The sequence below is a fragment of the Helianthus annuus genome, chromosome 13, assembly GCF_002127325.2.
Source record: "Helianthus annuus cultivar XRQ/B chromosome 13, HanXRQr2.0-SUNRISE, whole genome shotgun sequence".
NCBI lineage: Eukaryota > Viridiplantae > Streptophyta > Magnoliopsida > Asterales > Asteraceae > Helianthus > Helianthus annuus.
The window spans coordinates 53,252,407-53,265,199 of record NC_035445.2 but is presented as its reverse complement, the minus strand read 5'-3'; the positions used below and the strand labels follow the sequence as shown (position 1 = coordinate 53,265,199).

The 12,793-nt window shown below is 34.5% G+C and overlaps 1 protein-coding gene across 1 annotated transcript; it reads left to right on the top strand.

Annotated features, from left to right (window-relative positions):
* The first annotated feature begins 8,266 nt into the window (after nucleotides 1–8,266).
* On the top strand, nucleotides 8,267–10,531 carry LOC110900825 (protein FAR1-RELATED SEQUENCE 6-like). Its single transcript, XM_035982198.1, has 6 exons — nucleotides 8,267–8,451; nucleotides 8,666–8,861; nucleotides 9,019–9,174; nucleotides 9,279–9,581; nucleotides 9,873–9,991; nucleotides 10,393–10,531. The coding sequence occupies exons 1-6, from the start codon at nucleotides 8,267–8,269 to the stop codon at nucleotides 10,529–10,531; spliced, it is 1,098 nt and encodes a 365-aa protein (XP_035838091.1).
* Nucleotides 10,532–12,793: the final 2,262 nt, after the last annotated feature.

Here is a 12,793-nt window from a genome sequence, read left to right as displayed (position 1 = left end):
TGTGAGTCTTCCGAGTTTATGACCTCAATTCCGCATGTTATATTTTCACAGCGTACGCATCGTACGTTAAGGCCAATTGTACGTCAACCAACCCATAGATAAAGTGTATCGTGCATTTTGCCTTAACATACGAAGCGTACGCAATGACAAATTCGCGTGTTATAACAAAGATCGCATGTTGTAAAAAATGAATATCGCGTGTTCAAAAAGATAAAAAAACAAATCGCATGTTCATAAAAAAATCAATTTCGCATGTTACTAAAAAAACGCATGTTGGTTCAAAAAACCAAACTCGCATGTTATAAACTTTTTTTGTATGTGTTGATACTGAATCTCATACGCTTCATACATTAAGGCAATTTGTACAATAACCGGTCTCTCTCTCTCTCTCTCTCTCTCTCTCTATATATATATATATATATATATATATATATATATATATATATATATATATATATATAGTGGAGGGTTCAAATGAGAAGAAGTTTTTTGTAAGAATAAAAAAGAACAAACTTCAACCAATAAGAATGCTTTATTTTACTTCATTTAATTTTTGTATTTAATATGGGTGTAAGGGTATATCGGTAAAATTAGATAGATCATTAATTGTTAGTCTTCCTTTTTAATAGCTAACTAAATTAAATTTGTAACTTATTTTCAAAAAAAAATATATATCTTTTCAAAGAAAAAAAATTAATTTAAGGTGTAGGATAAATTATAAGGTGTGTAGGATGAATTACGAGTTGTGTAGGATAAATTTCAATATGTGTAGGATAAATTTAAAAAACGTGTAGGATAAATTTTGATGTGGCTAGGCAAAAATTTTAGTGTGGAGGATGATAATCTTTTTGACTAATTAAGTAGTCAAAAAGAATAATAAATGAGATGAGAGAAAACTATTTAATGTTTTACAATTCTACCCTTTGTTCTTTTTCTTCTCAATTTAATTTTCTTCTTAAATGAACCTCCCCCTATACACACACACACACACACATGTATATACATGTATAGAGTATGGATCCTGCGGAAAGTGTGTTTTTCCTAGAAAGTCTAGAAAGCGATCTGGGCCATCCAATGGGTGTGTTTAATGGTTAAGATGAAGTCAATGGCAATCTTGTAATTTTTTAGTTTATTTAATTCATTGTTTTAAAAGACTAGGGGCAATTTTGTCAATATATTGTGTTTTAAATCAATTAGATAACCGTCAGTCAAACTCAGTCCCTAATTTCACGCGATTTTCCCTCTCTCTCTCTCCAAACCCATCTTAGAAACTGCAATCCCTACCAAAAATAACTACAATCATGAAAGAAGATAACTTTAGAAAGGATGGAGAGCACCAGATCAAATTAAAACACTTCTCCATCTCCACCATTTCTGAGTTTATCATCACCATTCAAATACTGTTCGTATCATCTCCGTTTTCTTGACGATGTGTTTTAACAGAAAGCAAATTAATACAGTTGTGTTTTAGCAGCAAGCAGATTCATACAGTTGTGTTTTAGCATTCAGATTCATACAATTGTGTTTTAACAGCAAGCAAATTCATACAGTTGTGTTTTAGCATTCAGATTCATACAGTTATGTTTTAACAGCAAGCAGATTCATACAGTTGTGTTTTAACAGCAAGCAGATTCATACAGTTGTGTTTTAGCATTCAGATTCATACAGTTGTGTTTTAACAGCAAGCAAATTCATACAGTTGTGTTTTAGCATTCAGATTCATACATTTATGTTTTAACAGCAAGCAGATTCATACGCTGTGTTTTACCATCTTTATATTATGGGATCTATAAAAAAAATTGACTTTAGCCCTGTAAACTGTTAAAACACGGCACCAAGAACATGCTGATAATTTCCAGTAATCTTCTGAACAATGGAATATGCGATTGGTTTAGATTTCGAAAACAAATTATTCAGAAAATTATGGAGAAAAACGGTTACAAAATATGGACATGGATAGTTAGTTAATGAAGATAAATTCCAAAAATAAAAATAGAATGTGAAAGTACACAATTGCCCTTTTAGTTAAAAATCTTCAATGCCACATGTCGCATTCTGATTGCTTTCTAGACTTTCTAGGAAAAACCCACTTTCTACCCAACTCCTACTCTATATATATATATATGTATATATATATATATATATATATATATATATATATATATATATATATATATATATATAGTGGAGGGTTCGAATGAGAAGAAATTTTTTGTAAGAAGAAAAAAGAAGAAGTTTCAACCAATAAGAATGTTTCATTTTACTTCATTTAATATTTGTATTTAATTTTGATATAAGAGTATATTTGTAAACTTACATAGATCATTAATTTGTAGTCTTCCTCTTTAATAGCTAACTACATTAAATTTGTAATTTATTTTTCAAAATATATATTTTTTCAAAAAATAATAAAAAATTTATTTAGAGTGTAGGACAAATTAGTAGGTGCGTAGGATAAATTACGAGTTGTGTAGGATAAATTTAAACATGTGTAGGATAAATTTCGAAATGTGTATGATAACTTTTTATGTGTGTAGGCAAAAAAAAAAATTAGTGTAACGAATGGATAATCTTTATGAGTAATTAATTACTTAAGTAATAAATGAGATGAATGAAAAACTACGTAACATTTTACAATTATACCTTTTGTTCTTTTTCTTTTCAAATGAACCTCCCCCTATATATATAGGTAAAGAGTAGGGTACAAATGACCTAATCATAGATTACATACGCGACATTTTTAGCCATACACGTGTCCTGGTTCATTTTTTCTTTAATAAGGTTAAATCAGACAATTTAATTCAATCATCTAAGGGCAAATTCGTCACTTCATTCAATCATCGAGAAGTTCGTTACACTGATATCCCGGTAATTATCATTCGAATCAGTTTCAAATTTTCCATAATTCTCAAATTGCAGTTTTCGTTCTGCTGTGTTAGGGTTTCATTCAATTGTTTTTTTCGATGGATCCACAGAGTAGCACTGGACGAACAGATGTTGATTTTGAAGAAACTCGACCGATCGGTGATCATGCTCAATTATCTGCACATCAGAGAGTTTCGATTGAGGATGTTTTAAATCCGCGACCTGCAAATCCAATTCCAATTGCAAGTACAAGTGCTGTAAACGAGTATTCTAATGGTAATTATGTTATGTCACACCCCTAATTCCCACGTGTCACCGGTGGGCCCGGCGGGGAAGTATCGTGACGTAGTTGATATCATTATAGTCAAACAACACAAATTATAATGCACAGCGGAAGCAATAAAATAGATTTATTTCAACCAACAAAAATGTAATATTTAAGTATCACATGGTAGCTGAAATAGATCCACAGGCGGATCATCATAAAGAGGAAAATTGTTCAACAGATGTAAGGCATCCCAAGCTTGCGAGACTCTAACGATGCTAAGGAGTAGCCAACCTATTACATGTAGAACCTGCATTTAATCTTTTTGGGGAAAATACGTCAGTTTACACTGGTAAATACAATTTAACTGACTCATTTTGAAAATGTTTAAAGATTGCTTTAAATGCACATGGCACAAAACTTTTTATAACTTGGGGGTAATTAATCAAGTTTAATCTTGTAAAAGAATTACATGTTTGTTATGGGTTCAGTCGCCCGGCTCGTGCCGGGTTTAAGGTTAATTGACACACCACTTAGTATAAAACCGCGGCGGGAAAACCAGCGGTTATACTTTAACAAATATGGACACATTGTCGGGTGTACGCCTACACCCGCGTGTCAAGGTCGTGGCCATTCCATGAATGATGCCAAGGATATCCGGGACATGGTCATTAAGCTCCCAAAGGCGTAAAACAAACAAAACCAATTTTCAAACGGGTCACATTGATAATGCCCAACTACTAATGAGTTAGGGACATTGCCCGACCAAGCGGTATTTTATATACCGTACCCCAAGCCCGTATAAGGGAAAAATAAGTTAAAAGTATTTACCTGAGCAAGTATAAAACCACAATAAGCAAATGCAAGTGTCTTTTACTGGTCTCCTATTCTGGAACTAAGGTTTATAATAACCTATTAGAATCCTAACGGGTCTTTAATTTAGCCTAAGCTTAGACCGGTTAGTTTCAAAGAATAAATACGGTTTAATCGCACGAAAGGCGAAAACCGGAAATGGAATGTGATTCAGACCCAACAAGTTTGGAGACTTGTATATTATGGGTAAATTAAACACATTCTGGATTTTGAGACAAAAATGATACGGTTTGACCCGTTTCGGCTATTATGTGTAAACTAGTTACATAAGCCGATCCGAACGCGAAAATGCGTAACGGGTAACCATATAATTCATATACAAGTTTCCTGAGATTATATGCACTAAATATGTTGTGATATCAGTGAGATATGTCCTATTATGCCCCAAATGATTTTAAACTCAAATTACGCCCCATAAGGGCATTTTGGTCATTTAAAAAGGTATAAAAGGGTTTAACTAGCAATCTGAGTTATACATCTGAATAAATCAGTAATTATACTTAGTTAACTATGTTATAACAGTAGGGCATCAAATATATGTGAATTAATTATAACCATCTTATGCACCAAAAGGGCATTTTGGTAATTTTACATAAGCCTAAAAGGTCAAAACTGGAAATCTGAGTTTCAATCTTTAATAGAATCCTAACGGGTCTTTAATTTAGCCTAAGCTTAGACCGGTTAGTTTCAAAGAATAAATACGGTTTAATCGCACGAAAGGCGAAAACCGGAAATGGAATGTGATTCAGACCCAACAAGTTTGGAGACTTGTATATTATGGGTAAATTAAACACATTCTGGATTTTGAGACAAAAATGATACGGTTTGACCCGTTTCGGCTATTATGTGTAAACTAGTTACATAAGCCGATCCGAACGCGAAAATGCGTAACGGGTAACCATATAATTCATATACAAGTTTCCTGAGATTATATGCACTAAAATATGTTGTGATATCAGTGAGATATGTCCTATTATGCCGCAAATGATTTTAAACTCAAATTACGCCTCATAAGGGCATTTTGGTCATTTAAAAGGGTATAAAAGGGTTTAACTAGCAATCTGAGTTATACATCTAAATAAATCAGTAATCATACTTAGTTAACTATGTTATAACAGTAGGGCATCAAATATATGTGAATTTTATTAATTATAACCATCTTATGCACCAAAAGGGCATTTTGGTAATTTTACATAAGCCTAAAAGGTCAAAACTGGAAATCTGAGTTTCAATCTTTAATTTACTGTTAGAATATAGAATTTTACTAAATATATCAGTAGGTATTGTCTCTTATATATATAAACTAATTTTGACATAGACTATGTCGTAAAAATGCCTAAAAAGGCGATTTGGAGCCATTTCCGGGTTTTAAAAGAAAAGCTGATATTTTTATAATTCCATAAGGCTCAAAATAATATATTTATCATAATAAATCAGTAGAAAAAGGTTTGAGGTCAAAAGGATTTATAAAACTCGTTTTATAGCCAAAAAGGGCATAATCGGCAATTTCCGAAATAAGCTTAGGACTCCAAGTTATATTCAGCCTAAAAATAAAAAAAAATCTTTAAAATTCCCAAAATATTATTATATATCAGTGGGTATAAAGTTTTGATATAAAACTTGGGTTTAGTTAGGCTATATACTAATTATGCTAATTATTTACTAAGAAAGCTTCTAATTACGCTAATAAGCATAATCCTTAATCTAGACCTCAAACTGATATCAAATTTCGGGTACAAGTTTATAATTTAGTAACTAAGAGGTCTACCCTTTCACATTTTCAAAAAATCACGTTTTATGGATATTTGGGCATAATAGTCAACATTTTGCATTTAGCGGAAACTTGCATAATCATTAGACAACTAGTGAACCAAGCCGTATAATCACAGGAAGTTATACCAACATGTTACTAGGTCCAAAAGAAGCTCTAAGGCATTCCTAATCTTGGTTAAAACGGGTCAGAACTGAAAGTCAAAGCGAAAGTCAAACTATGCGACTTTCGGTTCCAAACCGGGTCTAAACAGAAAATTGTCGAGTTGAACATGTTGGCACATGTTCTTATATTTATTTCCAACTTATATTAGTGATCAAACAGGTTGCATGTATCCTACATTGCTAATTATGCATTAATTTGGATTTAGGCATTCTGTTGACTTTTTAGAGTAAGCTTTGACTCGACAATTTACATGGTTAGAGTGGGAATCTAATAATACCCTTTTAAGGGTTTGTTACCCACGTAATTACCTTCTTAAAGGTATTTTTAATTCGAGATATTACTAAGTAATTATGGACTAATCTCGAAGTCAAACCTTAATTACGATGGTTTGACTTTTAGCCAATTAACTAAGCTAAAATGGATTAAGGATGATTAGGATCACTTACAATAGTCCTAATAGGATTAGAGACTTAGGGGAATCTTGGTTGCTGTCCAGAGAAAGCTCCAAGGTGCTTGAACAAAGATGCAAGTGAGCAAGTCCAAATGATCACCACTCAAGTCCTTTTATAGTGAACCATATGGTCCAAGATCATGACAAGCAACTCTACAATTGATGTGAGATGGTTCCAGGTGCCCCTTTGTGGCTAAATACTGCCTAGCAAGACCCTGGTTTTGAAAACCATTCATTTAAGTCGGTGTAACAGGCTGAACAGGCAGCTGTCCATTTTCTGCTGCCAGCGACTGCCTTACGGACCGTAAGCTTAAGGCCTTGCAGTCCGTAAGCCCCTCTTGCGGACCGTATGCTGAAACAGTTACGGTCCGTAACCGACCTTTGCTGAAATCGCCCAGGTACCCTCCTTACGGACCGTAAGCCATTACCCTTACGGTCCGTAATCGTTGGTCAGAGGATAAAAGTTTGTAAGCTTTCAAACCTTGACCATGCAATCATACATGTCCGAATCTCATGCTAATATTTTCAGTTATGGGACCTATTGGCTCAGCCATTGCATGCTTGTATGTCCCTTACATGTTTCTGCAAACTTGGCATCTTGTAACATCTTGAAGTGACAGACTTTTCCAAGGATTCAAGTCTTGGATTCTCACAAGAGTTAATCATGATAGTTAACTACTATTAATTCCTTTTATACAAAGGTTTAAATCAGCATTTTGTTGTAATACCCTAAATGACCAAATTTCCATATAGAATATGGAATTTTATTTATTTAGGATCAACCGGTTAATATATAAGATGTGTATTAAGTGATTTTAAGGATCTTGGGATTTATAAATTTGGGTCGCTCAGAGGTATTTTAATAACATGTCACCCTTGGGTCGTTCAGAGGTATTTTTAAATAACATGACGCCCTTCTTTTAAAAATCCTACCATACATCTTTTTATTTGATCCGGTTTTCCTGACACGTTTGTCTTTCATGACACGTGTCTTTATTTTATTGGACAGGATTTTCCGAGGTGTTACATGTTAATTCAGATCTCTAAATTGTTCGTATACTTGTTTTTTGTTTTATCGTAGCAATGATTTTACATTTGTTGTTTTTGAAGTTTGAATGTTGATTATATTTTTGACATGAAAGCAACATGTACAAATTCGCATGTTATCAGTCTTTCAATTCGCATTTGATGTTTATTTTCTTTACGCATTTTTTCATGTTATGTTATGATAAATCGCATGTATAGAACAGATTAATCAAAATCATCATTTTCACATGTTATTATTCATACAATTCGCATGTGTGTTGTTCATTACGATGAAATTATGCTGTTATTAATATATCGCATGTAACTAGTCTGATAATTTGCATGTTTTTGGTTTTTCTTATTTGATTCATGTAGATGAAAGGGTTTACACTCCGGAGGTTCAAGCATCAGCTACACCTGTGGTTGGAATGCAATTTATCTCTATTGAACAAGCATATGCGTTTTACCAATCATATGCTAAGTTAGCTGGGTTTTCTATTCGGAAAGGTGGTGAAGTACAAAGTGGTGGTATAATCAAAACTAAGTATTTTGTTTGTTCTAAAGAGGGACATAAGCCACTGTGTATTGACGATCGTTCGAAGTCAAAAAGCAGTTCACAACAAGGAACAGGGGGACTATTAGAACTGGATGCAAAGCTCAACTTATGATTTGCACTGTGGATGGTAGATTATATACAGTAAAGCGATTTGTTGATGACCATAATCACAAGTTTGTATGTCAAGATGATATTCACATGCTTCCAGCTTACAGACAATTGTCAGATGTACATGAGGATATGGTTTGGGAACTAGGCACTTTAAACCTTGGTCCTGTCAAAGCTTTCCATATAATGAGGAAACGTTATGGTGGTTTCGAGAATGTTGGTGCCACGGTTGACGATTGCAATAATTTTAGGAAGCGAATTAACAACTATATAGGAGAATATGACGCTGACATGGTGATTAATAGGATGACTGACAAAAAACAGTATTTAGCTGATTATTCATTTGAATATTCTGTTGATGATGACAAACGGTTAACTGGTTTGTTCTGGGTTGATGGTTTGTGCAAGCTTAACTATATGGAATTTGGGGATGTGATATAGTTCGATGCAACTTTCAAGACAAACAGGTGAATATCGCATGTTATATGACTTCATGAACCTGTAATATCGCATGTGTAGACATTGAAGAGGAGGTGTTGAAGATATCGCATGTTATACTGTTTGTTTTCGCATGTGTTTCTTCAGGTACAAGATGGTGTTTGTTCCGTTCACTGGCATTGACAACCACTATCGAAATGTAACACTTGGAGCTGGGTTGTTGGCATCGGAGAGCATTGAATCATATAAATGGATTCTGAATTCATTCTTAAAGTCATTTGGTCGGCAGCCAAAGGTTGTAGTGACGGACCAAGACCCTGCTATGAAACAGGCTATTGAGGAGGTTTTTGCTAACAACAGACGCAGATTGTGCATGTGGCACATAATGAAAAAAGTGGCAGATAAGTTATAGCATGCTATATTGTCTTTTGTTAGATGTATTTTTTTTTATAATATAGATTTTTGTTATAGGCTGATATAAAAAACATTTATTGTTATAGGTTGGACACGAGTTGTGCAATAATGATGAGTTTAAAAGGAGGATGTGCGACATTGTATGGATTGATTCCATTGAGCCCGAAGAATTTGAGAGGCAGTGGAAGTTGGTGATGATTGAGTTCGGTCTCACTGAAAACAAATGGATTGATGATATGTTTGTGATGAGATCCATGTGGATCCCGACTTTTTACCGGCACGAGCCAATGTCGGGACTTATGAGAACAACTTCAAGATCAGAGAGTGAGAACCATTTTTTTGCCAGGTGGCTAATTCACAACTCACTCTCGTAGAGTTTATGAATCATTTTGACGGTGCAATGGATGTACAGAGGTTCAATCATAGAAAGAATGATCATATTTCAAGATATACTGAGCCAGCTGGTTGGAGCGAAACTACTTTGGAAAAAGATGTTGCTAAGATCTACACCAAGTCTATATTCTTTGATAAGCAAATAGAGATTCATGGAACAATTTCCGAATGTCTGCCGATGGACACCAAAGTCGAGGGTCCACAGATCAGGATATTGTTGAAAGACTTTATAGCCCATGGAGATGGTTTATTAGAGGTATTATAGTATATATAGTTCAAATATGCGAATTTTTGATAAACTACATGCGAATTTCTTTTTCCAGATCATGATTTTTTAGACATGCGAATTTGTTATGTTACACATGCGATTTTGATTTTTAATATTTTTTTTGGCTTTTCTTAGGTGTGGTTCAAGAATCTTGAAAATGATGTAACTGCACAGTGTAGCTGTTTCCGTTTTGAGCAGTATGGGCTGCTATGCAAACACATCTATTTTCTTTTCAAGATGTTTGGTGTTAAAGAAATATCAAATAAATATATTATGAAGAGATGGATGAAGGATGTGGTACCGAATGAGCTAAATGTGAAGTACAATTTAAATGTTGGTGGCAAGGATGTGCAACACAAGGCTAAACCGATTGCTCGTGAAATCATCCACACCGGGGAGTATTTAGTTAGCAATTTGATTTCCGACCTTGATCAACTTGTTTTAGTAAGGGATCAAATGATGCAGCTTAAAGAGAGAGTTGATCAGAGTCGTATAACCAAGCAACTTGATCCAAAATTTGACCGATTTTCAAAGTTGATTGGTTATCAACAACCGGTAACTAATGCTCCTCCTACTGTCCGTGTGCCGGCTGGTATAAGAAATAAAGGTCGTGGCTCGCATAAAAGGATTAAATCCAAGAAAGAACAAATGATAGCCGAAAAGGGAAAAAGGTCAAGGACATATAGTGTATGCAATGAAAAAGGTCATGATATTCGGACTTGCGAGATTTTGAAAGCCAAACAACAAGGAAACAGCAAAAAAAGAAGATGAAGGGCGTCCAGATTGAAAATGTTCGCAGAGACAAAGACAACGAGGTCGAAGACGACGAAGAGGAAGATGAGTTTGAAGATTACAGTGGTAGTAGTGATGATTTATCTAAAGAAGAAGACCAATGGGAGGAGGTTTCAGAAGATGATGAGGATGAGTCATTTTTTTAAAATGTACATGCGAATTTATACGAACACATTCGATTTTACATTCATTTGTTTATATCATTTTCATGCGATTTTAGTATAAACATGCGATTTTATATGCATCAGTTTATAATTAGACTTATATGCGATTTCACTTTTAATACATGCGATTTTGAGTTATCTTGTTTTTTTTTGTGTGCAAATATGTCTGAATCATTCATGCGATTTTATAATATAAGCAAGCATAATATTTGTTCAAAACACATACCTAAAATATAAAATAGTTGTTATTGTGTAACACAACTAGAAGCATAAAACGATTAAACAGAATTTTAGTTACTTGAAACAAAGATTTTGTCACATTCAGCAGAGCTAAACTCCATCTTCTCCTTTACAGTGTTTAGAGCATCTTTCAGGAAAGAGAAGGCCACGTCATCAGCTCGAGATTGCTCCTTTATGTGATTCAAAGCTGCATCTCTGAAACTTGATGGTGGTTCTTCAAGTAGTCTTTCCCACATATCTTGATTTTTCTTGATTTCTTCAAGAATTTTTCCCTGCACATCAAGAACCAGATGAGAAGAGGTGACATTGGTACTTATTTCTGTCAATGTGCGAGTTGACAATAGCTCTTTTATTGCAATGTTTTTGATTTTCTCTGAATCTTCAGATGCCATTTTTGTTGGTCTGCTGTTTGTGTTTTTTTCGTCTTCTATTTCTTAATACGGAAGATAGTTATATCTGGGTTTTTTTATATTAAAATAGTAGATTTATTATATAGGTAGGGTGGTAAGTTCAGTAGTATTTATTGTAAAATTGATCATTACATGTCAAATTACAATCACATTGGTAATAAATTAAGTTTTTGTTTACATAAAATACTTCATTTTTTTTGCATTTTTAGGACAAAGTAATTTGAAAGTATCTGTAGTGTTTTATTCAAAATTGTCACACCCCCAAAATCCACCATGCGGAGTATCACCGCTTGGAGGCGTGACGTGACCAGGATCGAGCCACCAATCATATTGAACAACGTAATTTAAGTAAATAAAATCAACCACAATACAATTGGTGACCAAAGCTACTTAACTAAGTTTAGTTTAAACAGCGGAAGCATAAATGTAAATCCAAAAACATAAGTTCATAGTTTATAAGTTAAAGTTCAAAACGCAAGTTTAATAAATTCATAAGGATTTAAATATTAAGTACGGAACATAACAGTCCATACAGTCCATACACCACAACGACTCCTTCCTCGTGCAAGCTCCAAGCAGTTAGCGACCTGTAAGGCATGTAACAACGAGTCAACAACAAAGCTGAGTGAGTTCACGTTTGGTTGTTTAGTTTTAAGTTGTTTTCGAAAACGTGGTTTGTCTTTCGTTGGCGTAATTGCCGTGGCGGTTACCCCGTAGTTGAAAGTAAGATTAACCAGTTCATTCTTTATTACCCAAACCATATCCATGATTAGTGGGGGCTTCCCCATGTGAACTACTAGACGGTATGATATCGACTACTACGCAAGTAAGTTGTGCCCTACATCAGTGTCTATCATCACTGACGGTTTGCCATAGTCCATTAGTACATGCCTGTCCGACTGGCACAGTGTGAGGTTTGTTAAACCTAATAGCGCTATTAACTAATGACTCGCTCGCCATTGGCCTCGGCGATTAAGTCGATATAAAATGAGGGACTTATGATAGAGTTTTGTCTAGTAAGTTTTAAGGTTGTTGTCCTACCCAAGGAGGACGAACGTATGTAGTTCTGCCCAAGGAGAATACGCAGGATTTATGGTGGCATCCTACCCAAGGAGGATGGCCGTACATATCCTACCCAAGGAGGATATGTAGATTCCGTTTTAATTTCTTTAACCCATTCCCAACCACCGGGAAAATCCCATGCCTTAGAAAGTGTGTGAACTCACCTCGGTTTGCTCGGTTAGATTCTCAAATATAGCTAACAGTCAAGGTCGGTCAATCACGTCCTAACATGATTATCAGTTAGTCATTTAGTGGTTTTCAAACACAGCACAATGTTCCTACACGCATCTATCACATAACATGCATTACTTTAACGACTTATGCCCATATAAACTCCCCATCTATTCCCGTTCGCAAATAAACATACGACATTGCACATAACACTTTTATTGACACATAACATGTTAGATCATTCACAAATAACATACTCGACATTTAGACACGCAAATTACTACTTATGTCATTTCAACTTAAATATAAAAAACTGGGCTGTTTTCGAGCATTTTAATAAAATAGTTATCTTATTTCAAAA